The 15659-nt window shown below is 54.8% G+C and overlaps 1 protein-coding gene across 1 annotated transcript in view; it reads left to right on the top strand.

Moving 5' to 3' along the window:
- The window catches only part of MROH2A (maestro heat like repeat family member 2A), a 31258-nt gene extending 15599 nt beyond the window's left edge, over positions 1 to 15659 (top strand). Inside the window, 15 exon segments of the mRNA XM_073807881.1 lie at positions 604 to 683; positions 2579 to 2687; positions 3479 to 3574; positions 6480 to 6584; positions 7706 to 7826; positions 8341 to 8459; positions 9238 to 9390; positions 9802 to 9969; positions 11298 to 11441; positions 11510 to 11692; positions 12228 to 12377; positions 13830 to 13961; positions 14577 to 14679; positions 14940 to 15005; positions 15538 to 15659. Coding sequence (XP_073663982.1) covers positions 604 to 683; positions 2579 to 2687; positions 3479 to 3574; positions 6480 to 6584; positions 7706 to 7826; positions 8341 to 8459; positions 9238 to 9390; positions 9802 to 9969; positions 11298 to 11441; positions 11510 to 11692; positions 12228 to 12377; positions 13830 to 13961; positions 14577 to 14679; positions 14940 to 15005; positions 15538 to 15659 — 1851 coding nt within the window.

Raw genomic sequence — 15659 nt, 5'->3', positions numbered from 1 at the left:
AACTGTCCAAAGGCAAGAGGCCGTGGCAGGGGCCGATGAGACTGTGGGGCGACCACTGTCCCTCGTCCCCAGGCCTCCCCACTCCCTTGCAATGTCTTGGTCCCTGGAAATCGCTCCAGCTGCATTGGAAGCAGCCTGGACGGAAGAGAGATGCGGGTAGAACAGGAGGCGCTGAGAAGGAAACAAACATTCCTGCTCGGGGCTGAGCGCTACACGCACGTGTAATTTCACGCCAGCCTGGCCCAGCCCTGTGAACCAGGCCCCCAAGTCCTCATTTTACACGTCAGGGCTCAGGCGGGGGACGTGACCTGCCCAAGGGCACACGGCCAGTAAATGCCAGACCTGAGTGAGAAGCGGCGGCCCATCTTCGCCCCACTCCTTCCACGAGACTTTGCTGCCTCCGCTAAAATGTCAAAGACCAACTGATGGTAAAAAGAATGGAGGCGATATGGGGTGTTAGAGCCCGTCATACAATGTCAGGTTCTCCTGGCTCTAACCCTGGGAGTGCGGCTGCCATCGTGGTCACTGTTGGCCCAAGCCCCTCTCTTGCCCATCCCGGGACTCTGGATGGCTTGACGGCTCACTGCCCTGCTGTCTGGGCAGATGATCATCAAGGCAGAACCAACTGGCAGACTGGTTTCTCCAGTGCAGACCATGGCCATGGATGCCCTCTCGTACTTGAGGTGAGCTGAGCCCCTAACGAGGCCCCAAGTGCCTCTCTGGGGTGGAGGTAAAGTCTGAGACAACCCCTCAGTGCTTTTATGGGGAGGTTGCACCTCCTTTGCCCTCCCTTTTTGCCTTTGTAGCTGGAGTCTTGGGTGGCAGCTCCTGGGGCAGAGTGGGTCTTCCTAGGAGATGGGGGTCTGCTTCCACCTGCTCTTTTTTTTTTTTATAATTCTCAGCCGTATTTCAAGTCGGGCCCTTCTCCTTGGATTGGGAGGTGAATGGCAGGTGGGTGGGTTGTCCTTTGGTCCATCAGGGGATGTTTTGAGCTAGAAATCACACAGTGACACAGACTAGCACAGCCAGGAGATGGCATCCTTCAGGCCGGGGTGGGCTCAGTCAGGAAGTCTGTTTGTTGATACGGTATTGATACAGTTAATACAAAGTAATAGGATGCCTGATGGTTGTCTTCCTGGAATTGTCCATCCATTGGTGGGGCAGGGGGAGTGGGAAGAAGTTAGGCGTTTGTAAAATGAGTACTTGAGGTGGCTGGGTCATTGCTAGGAATTCTTCTATTGGGGCAGATTCGTATTCATATTCGGCCCATAGCAGAACTATGTGTCACTTTAAAAGGGTGTACATAGGCAGATTTTATTTTATTTATTTATTTTTGGCTGTGTTGGGTCTTCGTTGCTGTGCGCGGGCTTCCTCTAGTTGCGGTGAGCGGGGGCTTCTCTTGTTGCAGAGCATGAGCTCTAGGTGTGCGGGCTTCAGTAGTTGTGGCACGTGGGCTCAGTAGTTGTGGCTTGTGGGTTCTAGAGCGCAGGCTCAGTAGTTGTGGTGCACGGGCTTAGTTGCTCCGTGGCATGTGGGATCTTCCCGGACCAGAGCTCGCACCCCTGTCCCCTGCATTGGCAGGCAGATTCTTAACCACTGCACCACCAGGGAAGCCCTAGGCAGATTTTAAATAAAATTCACATACATCCGTTTAGGGACTTGGAGATAAGAAATGCATACACAAGGAATTATAGGTCAGAGCTGAGTATTTGTAGGTGAACCACAAAGGAAAAAATCTAAGACCAAAAAGGGGGCTACTAACAAGATGTGATTCAGCTGATGGGCTGTCAAGGGGCTTAGCGTGGGAGTTGGCTTTTGACTTTTGACCTGGGCTTACAAGAGATGACTGGATTTGGGAAGGAGCTGGAGGTCCCAGCAGGGTGAAATATAGGAGGCACAACAGAGCCAATGGGGAACCTGTGACAATTCCGATACCCTGCCCCAGTGCAGACCTTTAAATGATTCCTGGAGCCAGGCATGGCCCCGGGCCCCTTAAAAAGCCCTCCTAGGAGTCTAACGTGCACGTAGGCTTGAGACCTATCTATGAAGGGGACAGAAAGCGAGAATGAGCTCGTGTGCATCGAGCAGCTAGCTACCGCCCCCGAAGGTTTATGAAGACACACGTGGCTGGGCTCCACGCCTGAGTTTTTGATTCAGTAGCTCTGAGGTGCAGCCGTAGAATTTGCGTTTCTAATAAAAGCTCCAAGGGGCTGCTGCTGGTGGTCCAGGAATTACAGTTGAAAACTCCTGGGCTGGGACCAGCCTGGCAGGCAGAGCCTATGGTTGTGGTTCAGTGAGGACCAATGGAATGGTTCTGAATAGGAGAGGCGGAGGCTCACAGCAGGCAACAAGGAGAGAGGTGGCCTTGGACCCCTGAGTCTCCCGCTCAGTCACAGACAGTCCCTGGCCACCGGTGGGTGGAGCCGGGGCCCTTGGGGAGAGATGGTTGCCTGAACCCCCAACCAGAGGAGCTGGCCTCTCCCTCATTCTGTGACATGCCTCTACACCCCAGATTGGGCAGCGGGTGGCAGGGTCTCACCTCTCCACCGACCACTCCTCTTGTCACCACTTTCCCTAGCAAACTGAAGCCTTTCTACTCCACAGAGGAAAACAGTGAGCTGGTGGAGATTAGTATACACGCTGTCATTTCTCTCCAGCGCCCAGGAGAGAACGATGAGTCCATTAAGGTGGGTCCCTCTGGGCCACCTCATCTGCTGGGTCAGGACTTAGAAGTTTACGTTAACACGAGCAGTGCCGAGAGCCTACCATCCTGAACCTGTGAGTGGCCAGAGGCAGCAAAGTGCAGCAGGCTCTATCAGTAAGTGTAAGGTGATGCTAGCTGCTGTAACAGATAAACTCCGAAATCTTCATGGTTTTACGAGATGAAAGTGTATTTGTCACTCACGTGAAGTCCAGTTGGCAGCAGCAGTGGCGAGGGGGCTGCTTCGTGCAGTTCTTCAGGGACCTGGGCTGACAGAGGCCTCACCGTGTCTAGTGCGTGGCTCCAAAGGTCCCTGTGGGTAGGGATAGCCAGCTTGAGAGAGAGGAACTGGAGGATTTATGAGCTGTGTTGCCTGCCTTCCATTGGCCAGAACTCAGTCACATAGCTCCACCTAGATGCAAGGGGTCCTGGGAAATGTAGTCCCTGACTGCATGGCTCCTTCCCAATAAGGCTGTGGAAAAGCAGGACAATCTTTTGTGGACAGGGAGCCATCTGTGTCTCAAGGTCCTGGCCCTGGATGAGGGGTCAGGAGAACTGGGCTCTAGGAATTCGGTTTCCTCCTTTGCAAAATAGGCTCCTCTTGAGGTTGTCTTATACGTCACATGAGAAGCTACGTATAAAGAACTCGATCTGAGCAGAAATCAAAGGGCGGTTATCAGGCCATCTCACACTCCCTGGTGTGGACCGGCACAGAGTCCTGGTGTGTGGCTGTGTGAGCCCCCATTGCCGCCCAGTTCTCCCCTCTCTTGGCCACAGACCCTGTATGTGAATGCCCTGTGTGCCCTGGAGCAGCTGATGGAGGGCCTTGTGCAGAGGCAGCTGGACCCCAAGGGGCTGCAGGAGATGGTGCACGTGAGTTGCCTGGCAGAGGGCGAGGAGCCAGGGATGGCCACCCCTCCCAGAACACTGGCCTGAGGGCCAGACTCTCAGTGGGAAACAGGGGTATGCATTAAAAATTGATTTGGTAATTTTATTTAGATAAAACTTCAAATTGGCTGAAAAGTTTTGAGAATACTACAAAGAACTCCTGTATACCTTTCACCCAGATCCACGATTCTTAAATATTTTTAATATTTATTTGTTTATTTATCTATCTATTTGGCTGTGTTGGGTCTTAGTTGTGGCATGTGGGATCTTCACTGCCACATGTGGGATCTTCCTTGCGGCATGTGGGATCTTTAGTTGCGGCATGTGAACTCTTAGTTGCGACATGTGGGATCTAGTTCCCTGATCAGCGATCGGACTGGGCCCCCTGCACTGGGACCTTGGAGTCTTAGCCACTGGACCACTGGGGAAGTCCCCAGATCCATGATTCCATGATTCTTAATATTTTGTGACATTTTCTTTTTCTCTCTCTTTTTTTTTCTCATTACACACACACACACACACACACACACACACACCATTTTGAATCATGGAGAGTTAGCTGTAGACATCAACAACAAGAATGTTCTCATATAACAACACAATATTCAAAATCATGAACTTTAACCATGATACCATGCTATATTCTAATCTACATTCTATATTCATATTTCACTAACTGTCCCAATTATGTCCTTTACAGTTATTTCCTCCCAGACCCAGGACCCACTCTGGATTATGAATCACATTTCATCGTCATGTGTCTTTAGTCTTTCTCCGTCAGTCTGGAACAATTTCTCAGTCTTTGTCTTCATAATCTCGGTATGTTTGACGTGTGCTGGGTGGGTTTTTTTTTTAAAATTAGACTGTTTGCTTTCTTATTATTGATTTTTCAGAGGTTGTACCTATTCTGGAAACAAGCCCTTTATCATCTATATGATTTGCGGATATTTTCTCCTGGTCTGTGACGTGCCTTTTCATTAATTTCACAGTGTCTTTTGAAAAGCAGAAGTTTCTAATTTTGATGAAGTCGAATTTATCATTTTTTTCTTTTATGGATCATGCTTTTGGTGTCATGTCTAAGAAATCTTTGCCTAACCCAAGATTTTCTCCTAGTTTTCTCCTAGAACTTGGTATTTTCAGGTTTTACAATTACGTCTGTGATATATTTTGAGTTGGTTTTAAATATGGATCAAAGTTTATTTTACTTTAATTTTTTTTGGCACATGGATAACCAGTTGTTTCAGCACCATTCATTGGAAAGACTGTCTTTTCTCCATTGCAACCTTTGCATCTTTGTCAAAAATCAGTTGACCGGGGGCTTCCCTTGTGGCACAGTGGTTGAGAGTCCGCCTGCCGATGCAGGGGACACGGGTTCATGCCCCGGTCTGGGAAGATCCCACATGCCGCGGAGCGGCTGGGCCCGTGAGCCATGGCCGCTGAGCCTGCGCGTCCGGAGCCTCTGCTCCGCAACTGGAGAGGCCACAACAGCGAGAGGCCCGCGTACCGCAAAAAAAAAAAAAAAAAAAAAAAAAAAAAAAATCAGTTGACCGTATAGGTATGGGTCTATTTCTGGACACCTATTCTGCGCTACTGATGTTTTTGTCTGTCTTTATACCAATGTCATCCTGTCTTGATTACTACAATATTATATAATAAGTCTTGGAATCAAGAGCAGAGAGTATAAGCCCACCGACTTTGTTCTTTGCTGCTATACCCCACAAATATTGATATGTTGTGTTCTAATTTTATTTTAGTTCAAAATGCATGTCAATTTCTCTGTCACTTCTCCTTTGACTCATGGATTATCTAGAAATGTCTAAATATTGGAGAGTTTCCCAGAGATCTTTTTGGTTTTAATTCCTGATTTAACTCCATTGCAGTCTGAGGACATACTTTGTATAATTCGAATTCTTTTAAATCGACTAAGACTTATTTTGTTGCCCGGGTACGGCCTATTGGTGAATGTTCTGTGTGTACTTGGAAAGTATTCTGCTGCATTGGGTGGTGTGTTCCTAAATATCGGTTAGGCCAAGTTGGCTGGCAGTGTTGTCCAAGTTTTCTATATCCTTTCTGATTTTGTCTTCTTTTTTTAAAAAAATAAATTCATTTAATTAATTAATTTATTAGTTTTGGCTGCGTTGGGTCTTCATTGCTGCACGCGGGCTTTCTCTAGTTGCGGCGAGCAGGGGCTACTCTTCGTTGTGGTGCGCGGGCTTCTCATTGCGGTGGCTTCTCTTGTTGCGGAGCACAGGCTCTAGGCGCGCGGGCTTCAGTAGTTGTGGCACGCGGGCTCAGTAGTTGTGGCTTGCGGGCTCTAGAGCGCAGGCTCAGTAGTTGTGGCGCATGGGCTTAGTTGACCCGCGGCATGTGGGATCTTCCCGGACCAGGACTCGAACCGGTGTCCCCTGCATCGGCACCACAAGGGAAGCCCCTGATTTTGTCTTCTTGATCATCAGTTACCAAGAAAGAGGTACTGAAGTCTCTATCATTGTGGATTTGTTTATTTCTCCTTTCGGTTCTATCAGTTTTTGCTTTGTGTTTTGTTAAGCTGTGTTATTAGGTGCATGAACATGTAGGCCCTGGGGTGCAGGGTGGGCTGTGCTCCTGGCCTTTTTACCTCCAGACAAACATTTGGAACAAAGCCAAACACATCAGCCAAGCAGCTTCTTGGTGAGGATGCTGGGGCTGCTCTCTCTTTGCTCACAGCCTCAGCTCCCTAGTGGGGCGGGGAGGTGGGGGTGGGCTGCGAAGAAATCAGAAGTATCTGGAACCTCCCAGAGCTTTGAAAGTCACACTCTGAGTGGGAAAGACAAGGAGAGCAGTGATGGCCAGGAAAGGGCTGGCCTCAGGATTTTAACGTCCCCTTCTGTGTTCCGGGCTCTCCCCATAGCTCCTGGAAAAGTTTGTCTTGTCGGAGAAAGAATGGGAGCGGGAGAAGGCGATCAACCTCCACCTCCATCTCATGCACATCTACGTCCAAAGCGTCGGTGTCTGCGTGAGTCCAGGAGCCCCCGCCCCCCCAGCCTGCCGCCCTGACACCCGCAGGGAAATGCCTGTCTGTATCCCAGAAGAGGAAACACTTCGGAAATCAAGTTCTGCCCCCCGGAGAGTCCCTTGGGAAGAGGCTGCCTCACTTGGCAGTGGCGAAAGAGACCCTGGGAGATGCTGGCCCTGGGGCTCGGGGGTGCTGAGGAAGAGGGTGGGCCGGGTTTGGTGTGGCTCCGGGTTCTGTGGGGCCTGAGGTTCACACGGGGTGAGGACTCTGTAAGGAAAAGGGGCACACAACTATGATACCATACTGCTTAGGAAAGTGAGTATTTACTTAGAATGAGAAAATAAATCACTACAAAATCTCAAATTTCACAGAGCTTGACAAGTACCACTAACATCATGAAATCTAGACAAGCAACAAGGGTTTTGCTGATGGAGCACGTGGCGCAGCTCCACGACACCTCTCTCCCTACATTTGCTGGCCTCGTACTCTGACCGTCTGGTCATCAGGGATGGCGTTGGCAGGAGGACGATGGTGTGCTGGAGCCGGGGTGTGGGGACAGGACTTGCATCTCGGGGCTGGTGAAGAGTGAGAGCAAGGTGGGCAGGCCTCCAGTCCTGGAGCACCATTGAGTGGGGACCCAGGCCCAGTAAAGCGAAGCTGGGGCCAAGACTAGCGCTAAGTGACATTTGAGGCCAGGTCCCGTGCTGAGTGCACCACCTGGATTCTCTGTCGCAATTCTCAGGGCATTCCCTGAAGGAAGGGGCACCGTCATCATCTCTGAAGATAAGGAACAAGAGGACCCGAGGCTAAGAACCTACCCACGTCACACAGCTAGTGAGCGGGGAAGTCCAGATTTGAAGCCAGGGCTCATTTATAGGAGCGAGGCAGGTGCCCAGACATAGCACCTGGCCCCAGCCTGACAGGGTGTGTCCTGGGCAGATGTCTCAGATCTTGGCTGCTCGGCCTCCCGGGGCCCAGCCGTGGGACCTGGGGATGGAAGCTCGGGCTTCCCAGACGGGTGCTTTCAGAGCAGGGTTCACCCTCTCTGGCCACTGGTCGCACTGCCCTTGGTGTGCTCGGCCGGACAGAGCGTGTGAGCCTTGAGGTCTCCCGTGCCTCAGATCCCTCTGCAGCTGGGGCAGTTTGGCACTCTGGTCGGACTCATCGCCCCAGGCACCTGTGACTCGCACAGAACCCGCCTGGCCTCCGTGGAAGCCCTTTCCAGCCTCCTGGATCTTCGTGGTACGGAGAGGGCACCGACACCAGGGGTGTCGGCTATGGGGCTGTCCTGGAGGGGAGTGTGGTCCCTCTGCATAGACAAACAAGTGTGACCAGCAGGGATGGCGGAGGGGGTTCACAGCTCACTGGGAAGCCATGGAAGCTTCTGGAAGGAGAGCCTCCTTGGGTCACCTCGACTCACTGAGGGCATGTGCTGGGCACTGAGGGGCCCCAGTGGGACAGGGTCAGCTCACAGATACCAAGGATGCGGCAGAACTGGCCAGCGATGAGCTCAGAGGGGGATGCGGTGGGGAGACCTTCAGGCGGGGAGCGTTGACCTCTGCGGTGGCCGCTGGAAGTTGGCAGAGCACCCACCTGAGCTGTGCACAGAGGGGTGAGGCAATGCGTTAGGTTGCCCAGATGCTGGAGGGTAGTCCAGGCCTGTGGAACCAGGGCGCCCCGAGGGCTGGGGCAGGAGGCCCCCACGATGGGGACCCTTTGTCCTGACCGATGGTGTCTGAAATTGTATTCCCACCAGCAAGCCAGACCTGCCCCTCCTGGGGTGCTTCCAAGGAGTTGGAGCTTGTGGAATGTAAGGCGGAGCTGCAGGGCTCAGACGTGGAGAAGATTTTCGGCGCGTCTTCCAGAATCGCCAAGGTGACGAGGGGAAGGTTGTGTGGGCCGTAGTCTCTGGGGGCCTGGGCCACCTCTGGGGGCTGGGACCTTGCTCAGCCTGGCTGCTCAGCCCCCATCCTCTTCTGGGGGTCATGGCTTCCACGGCCCTTGGTCCACCTCACGCCATATGTATTTAAATGGCCTGTGATGTGTTAAGATCCCTACTGTGGCGCGTGGCATATGGTAGGTGCTTAAAGGACCCCAGCTGTGTTCTCGTTGTCCCTAGCATGTGCTACACTGAGGGGGCTCCAGAAAGGATTGAACACGAGACCCTGCCCGCAGGTGTCAGCACACGGGCAGGCTGCTGGCACACTGGTGACTGAAAGTGTCCAGAGCCATCCAGACTCTCAGGGTTGCAGAGCGATGAGGTCTCTTCTGCCTCAGGGGCCAGAGGGGGCTCTGTGCAGTGGGAGGCTTGTGCGTCGGCAGCGAGGCGCAGGGCGCACCCCGAGGGAAGGCAGCGAGGATCTGGGGAGGAGCTTCCTGCGTGGAGTTCAGTGGGGTGGGGGCAGGGGACGAGGAAAGGGAGGCGTTGGCGTGCATCCCTGTGGCCTTGACGCTGAGTGACATCCAAGCAGGCCTGTGACTGAGACGCGAGAGGCTGGGGGGCTGGGCGGCGGGGAGGAGGCTGGAGCAGCGCTTTGAGAGAGGATGCGGCTGGGCTGGGGCTGTGACATGGAGCGGAAGAGCGGAGACTGGCGGGCAGGGGAGTCCTTGGGCTTGGTTGTCGGACCCCGGGAACAGCCTGCTCTGGTTGTAGGTGGCGTGCTTGCAGTTTAGCTGCGATGAGGTGGCCCCGCTCGTCCAGAAGCTCTGTGAGAACATCGGGGCCATGAACCTCCAGCATGACAAGGCCTCCGTCACCTGGATAGGCACCGTCCTCCAGATGCGGGCCAAGGAGCTGGAGGACACGGTGACAGAGCTGTGGCCAGGTCACCTGGGGCCTGCGGCTGCCTGGTGCACCCAACCTAGAGGGCCGGGCAGGGGCCCAGCCCCGTGTGCTGAGGATTCTCCAGCCTCGCCCCCAAGTCCATGGTTGTAAAGAGGAGGAGGAAGTAGGGTTCTAGAACAAGAAAGAATATGGTGAAGGTGACTTGGTCAGTAAGTGGACGACGGGCTGGAGGCCCGAGGCTCGCTCTCCTGGAGCACAGCCCCTCCTGAAAATTGGATAAAATCCTGGAAGGGACCAAAGGATGCATTGGAAGGGGTGCTGAAGGTTTAACCTACCCAGTGTCCGCTTGGGCAAGAGAAGGGGTGTGCGGTGGGGTGAGGGCAGGAGGTCCATGAGGGCCGGGCTGCCCGGTGATGCCCCACCCCTTCCCAGGTGGCGGACATCCTGGGCGCCATCCTGGTCCACCTGCTGGTAGTGGATCACCCGGACGTGCGACACCCCCTCATCGAGGGCATCCTTCTGCTGGCGCACTACCACCAGGAGACCGTCCTCACGTCCCTCCTGCCGCAGCCCCTGCCCACGGAGAGGTGGGTGCCCTGGGTGTGGGGTCACCCAGACTGTGCCCGACTCGCCGCCGCCGGCGTGTCCCAGAAGACCGGGGCCCGTCCGACCCTGGGGTGGGTCAAACCCTCTCCTTGCTTCTCCGTGGGAGGTGCAGCCTCTGGGAACCTCGGACCCGGAGCCTCAGCATTACAGCTCCATCCTATCAAGCTGGAGTTCGGATCCCATAGCGTCTTTCGTGTCCTGGTCACCGGCTCTGGGCTCTCCCTTCTGTAGCCCTTTCCTCCCTGAGGGGGACAGAGCTCCGGGCCGGATAGACCACAGGACATGGGCCCCAAGGCCCGAGCAGACCACTGGAGAAGCTCCGCTCTGTCTTTCCTCCTTTCCAAATGGGGCCCTGAGAGGGAAGTGACTAGTCCAGGTGCCCAAGGGATGAAATGACAGAGCCTCAGGCCCCTCAGGTGGCCTCACAGTAAAGCAGTGCAAACCCTCCTTCTTGCGTCATTTTGATGAACAGTGCCCAGTCCCTGTGTCTCTGTCACAGCACCGCACAGGCAGCTGGTAGGATCTCACCAGTCTAGGGAGTGAGTGTGCTGGGATGGAACTGGAATTCCTTGAGGAGGGCCCAGAAAGGGGTGGACAGGCGTCCCCAGAGCAGCAGAGACCAGGGAGCAAAGGGCAGCCTTGAGACTTGGTGGAGAGAGACGTGGCAGATGGCACAGAAGATGCTGTGAGCAGAGAAAAAAGTTTCGAGCACAGGTGTCAGATCCAGAATCTCCCGGGCTGCCCTGTGTGAAATGCAGGCCTGGCTCTGCCGTGGAGCTGCTTCTCATAAGGTCAGCCCTGCCCCGGGTCCGGGTAGGATGGCAGTGCAGCAGGTGGCTTGATGTAAGGAGAGTTAGCCCCTCTCAGCAGTGCTGAGTGGGGCCTCTGGCTGGCTGGCTTTCACTGTATTGGTTAGCTATCACTGTGTAACAAATTGCCACCAACTTGGGAGCTTGAAACTGTTAACTGGGGTGTTAACTGAAGAAATAAATGACGGATGAGTGTATTAATATAGGTCACATTCACCTAGGATTTCCCACGTATTTCCTCATCGGATCCTCACAGCGACCCTATGAGGCAGGTACTGGTGTCACCCTCTTTTTACAGATGGGGAAACTGAGGCTCAGAGGGGTTGAGGCACTTGCCAGGGCCCCACAGCTGGCAGGCGGAGGAGCCCAGAGCTGGTCCTGGGAGTTGGGGCTCAGAATCCTCTCCTGTTCACAGAGAGACAATTCCGCACACTGAATGTCATCACACGTCCTGTTTCGTGGCTGAGAAATGGGCCTCTCTGAGGGGTAATTGTAAGAAGTTCTCCTTTCCAGTTCATGAATGTCCCGATCCTGTACCAGGAGAAGCTGCTGAAGCCGGCAGTGCTGATGCTGGAGAAGGGCGTGGACCAGGACGAGGCCCTGCGGGTGCTTTCCCCGCGCGCCCTCGGCAACGTGGCCCTCCGTGCCCCCAAGAAGGTCTCAGGGGCCGATGCCGGTGTGTCCCGGGGAATCAGGCTCGGGCTGATGGCTCCCGTGCCCCCCAGGTGAGGCAGTACCAGAAGCTTTTACTGGAGAAGTGCCTGTGCCCCCTGAGGGGGCCTGTGAGCACCACCGCAACCTCCGAGGGCATGGAGACCCTGGCCAAGGTCCTGGCTGAGCTGCGGGAAGGGGACGTGGGGTCCGACTTCCATGCCGTCTCTGAACGGTGCAGAGCCTTCTTTGACCACATGAGTCCGCACTGGAGGCTTGCTGAGCCCTGGCCCTCATGGGGGCCCCTCAGAAATGACTGCTGAGTGGACGAGTGGCCACTTCTAATCCCCTAAAGAAGAGACGCACCCTGGAACAAAAAGGGGTACAAGGTCTGACGTGTTGTTGATGTTTCGATTGGCTGATCATGGCATCCGATAAAAAATAAAATCTCTTGTTCTAGAGCCCATGGGATCCTTCTCCCCGATTTTAATTCCTCGCAGCCACAAATGCTCTTTGGACAGCTGTGGCATGCGAGATGGGGACTCCGCTAGGCGGCGGTGAGCAATCAGATGCGGCGCGGCCCTCATCTAGGGAAGAGAAGATCACAAACACCAGAATAACGCTCTCTCCCAGTCCCGAGAGCCCTGCAAGCGAGACTCCATCCTGATGGAATGACCCAGAAGGCTTCGCAGGGCCCGAGGCATTTAAGAGGGTCCACCTCTTAATGGCTGTGGTTTTGTTGGGCTTCCTGCTTCCCAAGTTTCAGAAATTGTTTGTCCACCTCCGCTGCAGGAGAGCGAGCTACTGCGTTTAAAAGCCTTCGTCCTCTTTGGGAAGCTGGCAAAGGTGGTCAGGATTTCCAAGAAGCATTTCTTCAAAGAGGAAGTGAAGAAAGCCTGGGTCCCCCTCATGCTGCAGGATCCCTGCTCCAGTGCAGCCCAGGTGAGACACACCTGGGCTTTGTGTATAAAGTCCGGGGCCCGCTGTCCCCAAAAGGAACACACGCTTTGGGGCTGCCAGCCCGGCTAGCTGGGGTGTCCCCTTCCTCGCTCAGTCTTCCCGAGACCCCAAAGGCCATGATCTGCTGGTTCCTCGCACCAGGCTGGGAAAGGCACCAGTCGAGATGACCCACACACCGGCTTATTGAGGAATCTGGGCTCTGGGGCGGGGGGAAGAATGGTGGAGTTTCCTTCTTCTCCAGGGGCCTTCACCAGCCGCCCTTTCTTTTACCAGATTCTATAAGTTGCTTTCCATTTTGGGAATTATGACTCGGTCAGGTTTAACACTCCCCTTAAATCTGTCCTCTCTGGCTCCCTGTGGGGCAGGCTCGTGCTGAGGTTGCCGGGAGGACTGGAGGGTGCCTAGCTTTCCCACCCCTTTTCTCCCCCTTCTCCGAGGCCTGGCTGCTCTGTTGCTTTGGGGTCGGGGGAGGCCCACACCCCCTCGCTTAGCTCCCGCCTCTCAGGCTAACACGGCTGCCTGGGGACACACGTGTACGGAGCCCCTCGCCCCCTGTGCCGCCCATGACCCTGACCTCTGTCTTCCCTGCTCCCTGTCTCCATGTGTGGACTGGGGAGGGGATGGTGGCTGAGATGAGGGGTGGTCCTGCCGCCCCTCAGGAGCCGTGGGGATGCGGCTGGCCCCAAACGAGGCGTCCTCAACAGAGCGTGTTCAACTACCGTCTTAACCCCGGTTCTGGGGCCACAAGCTTAGTCCCCTCAATCTTGCTGCTGAGAGCTGAGGCTTCCACGTAGGGGTGGGGATTGAGGTAGGAAGTGACAGCACACCCAGAAAGGTGACCGAGAGGGTTTAATGAAGGGGCCACAGAGAGGAGAGACCAACACAGCTTGGGGCCCCAGCGGGTGCTGCCCGTCCTACTCCCGGGGGAATAGACACCCCAGCCTCCCTCCCGGCCCTCCAATCAGCATCTTCCTGTGCCTAACCCCGCCGGAGGCCGGAGACTGGGGGGCCTGGTTGCTGCAGGGCACAGGGACAGGCAGAACCGGTGGAGGGGATCCGGGGGGATGAGAGAGCTCACTCCCATCGTGGCAATCGCAGCCAGGCCCCTGACCCCAGTCTCCTGGAGGGGCAGGTCCCCGGCGGGGCTGCCGAGGGCACCAAGGTGCTGGCCAATGGCTGAGGGGGCGAGTGTGGCTGCACCTGCTCCCAAGGGGTTTTAGTAACTGTGCACACAGGCGTGACACGGGCTGGGGGGCTTGGGTCGCAGGCATCCTCCCAGGGCCCACCAGCCTGCCCTTCTTTGGCTCTCTGAGGCTTTTGGGGGCCGCCCTCGAGTTTACTGACGGAACGCCAGTCGTGGCAGCCCCACCCCTTGTGTGAACGCCCTGGGTCTGCCTGACACCTCCCCTGCTGTCCTGTCCTGTGTCCCTCAAGGCCTGTGTGGCTACCATGTTTCCGTGTGTGCACTTCCGGGGCTGGAAGGCCCTGGAGAGCTCCTCGGACCAAAGTGATGCCATTGCCCCCAAGGACATGACCAGTTTCCAGATAATCCTGTGCTCTGTCTTGGTGAGGAAGCTGAGGGGGGATGGCCCCATGGGAGGCGGCCCCCGGGGGCTTGGGGCTTCATCCTGTGACCTTGCGTTCACCTTCTGGACGTGCGGTGTTGAGACCAGCTCTGTCCAGCAGAAAGAGAATGCAAGCCACATACATACCCATTTTTAAGATTTCTGTTAATGTGAAAAGAGGCGAAACCAAATTTAATAGTAGATTTTATTTAACCCAGTAGATGCAAATCATCATCATTTCAACATGCAATCAATATAAAATTATAAATGTCATCGTTTACCTTCTTGGGGTAGTGTCTTCAATATCCAGGAGGCACTTTACACTTAATTCAGACTAGCCACATTTCAGGTGCTCAAGGACCAGGTGTGGTCAGTGGCTACCATATTGGACAGTGCAGGTTGTGGGCAAGTGTAATCTCTCTGGGCCAGAGAAGAATAACTGAAGACTGAAGGTCCTTAAGTTGCTCAGCTACAAATCTGCTGTGTGACTTTGATATGTGCACTTGCCCTCTCTGGGCAGACCCTTCAGCCTCAGACAGATGGGACTGTTCTTTGTGAGCAGCTGGTCTCCAGGATCTCATCCTCCATGGCTCTGGGTGCCACTTGTTTTTTGCAGACTCAGAGAAAGCCTGCCGTTCTCTACAGCTTCTTGCTAGAAACAATGACGTATGTTAAAAGTAATTTGTCAAGGATCAGAATCGCTGCATGTAACCTGGCAGGTGAGCAGGCAAGTGTTTCCTGATGCAGGAGGGAGCTTGAAGGCCATCAGGTCAGACCCAGACCTGGAGCAGGGGGACAGGTGTTGGGACCTGGGTTCAGGTGGAAGTCCCTGTCTGTGTGTCCCAAGGAGCTTCCTACATGCCCTATTCTCAACTAAGCATCCTCAACTAAACCCTCAACAGGGACCCTCCTAAGGTGAACCCAGATCTCTCACTAACCTAATATTCGTGTGATGAACATTTCCTGGCTATCATTTCAGGAATCATTATGAAGCAGATGTCTGCACGTTACCTTAAAAATCTGGACTTTCCTACATTACGGAATTGTAAGTAATGGAGACTCAAGTATGAGTCAAAAATGAGTCCACTAAGCTCATTTGGGAGCTTAGGGAAACTGCCTGAGGGGAGAGGCAGCTGACCCTGGTTGTCTTTGGGGGTAGGGGTGTAACCAGGGCACAGAGAGGTGGATGAGCGGGACGTGCGATGGGCTTTCCAGCAAGACAGCTCTGAGGGCTCCCTGTGCTCTCTGCCCGCTCCCTGCCACACGCTTTGATGAAATAACTCGCCCTGATTCATATGGCTGGTCCACACAGCAGTTGGGTCCTGTGGGTGGTCTTTCTGTCCCTATTGACGTAACGGAAGCCCCCAGAGATGGGAGATGTGTGTGGAGACGTGGCTGCACCTGCCACCTTCTGAATTCACACACAGTGGGGTGAAGTCCACAGCCCCTGTGAGCCCCTCGCCCCGCAGTCAGCTCCCCGGGCAGGGCTTTCATCAGCACCCACTGCCCAGGGCAGGCGGAGGGCGCGGGCCTGGCCTCGAGGGTCCCCATCCTCTCCTGATTAAGCTCGCTCTCAGCTCTCCAGGAGCTACAGCTGGACTCGGATCCTGGGGTCCAGAGGGCATCCCTGGAGACTCTCACAATCTTGGATACCTGTAGTCATCACTGGCTTTTGGCTTCACCCTAAGGAATTTCCTAG

This window comes from Tursiops truncatus, chromosome 7 (genome assembly GCF_011762595.2).
Source record: "Tursiops truncatus isolate mTurTru1 chromosome 7, mTurTru1.mat.Y, whole genome shotgun sequence".
NCBI classification, from domain to species: domain Eukaryota; kingdom Metazoa; phylum Chordata; class Mammalia; order Artiodactyla; family Delphinidae; genus Tursiops; species Tursiops truncatus.
This window is presented reverse-complemented; position numbering and strand designations above follow the sequence as displayed.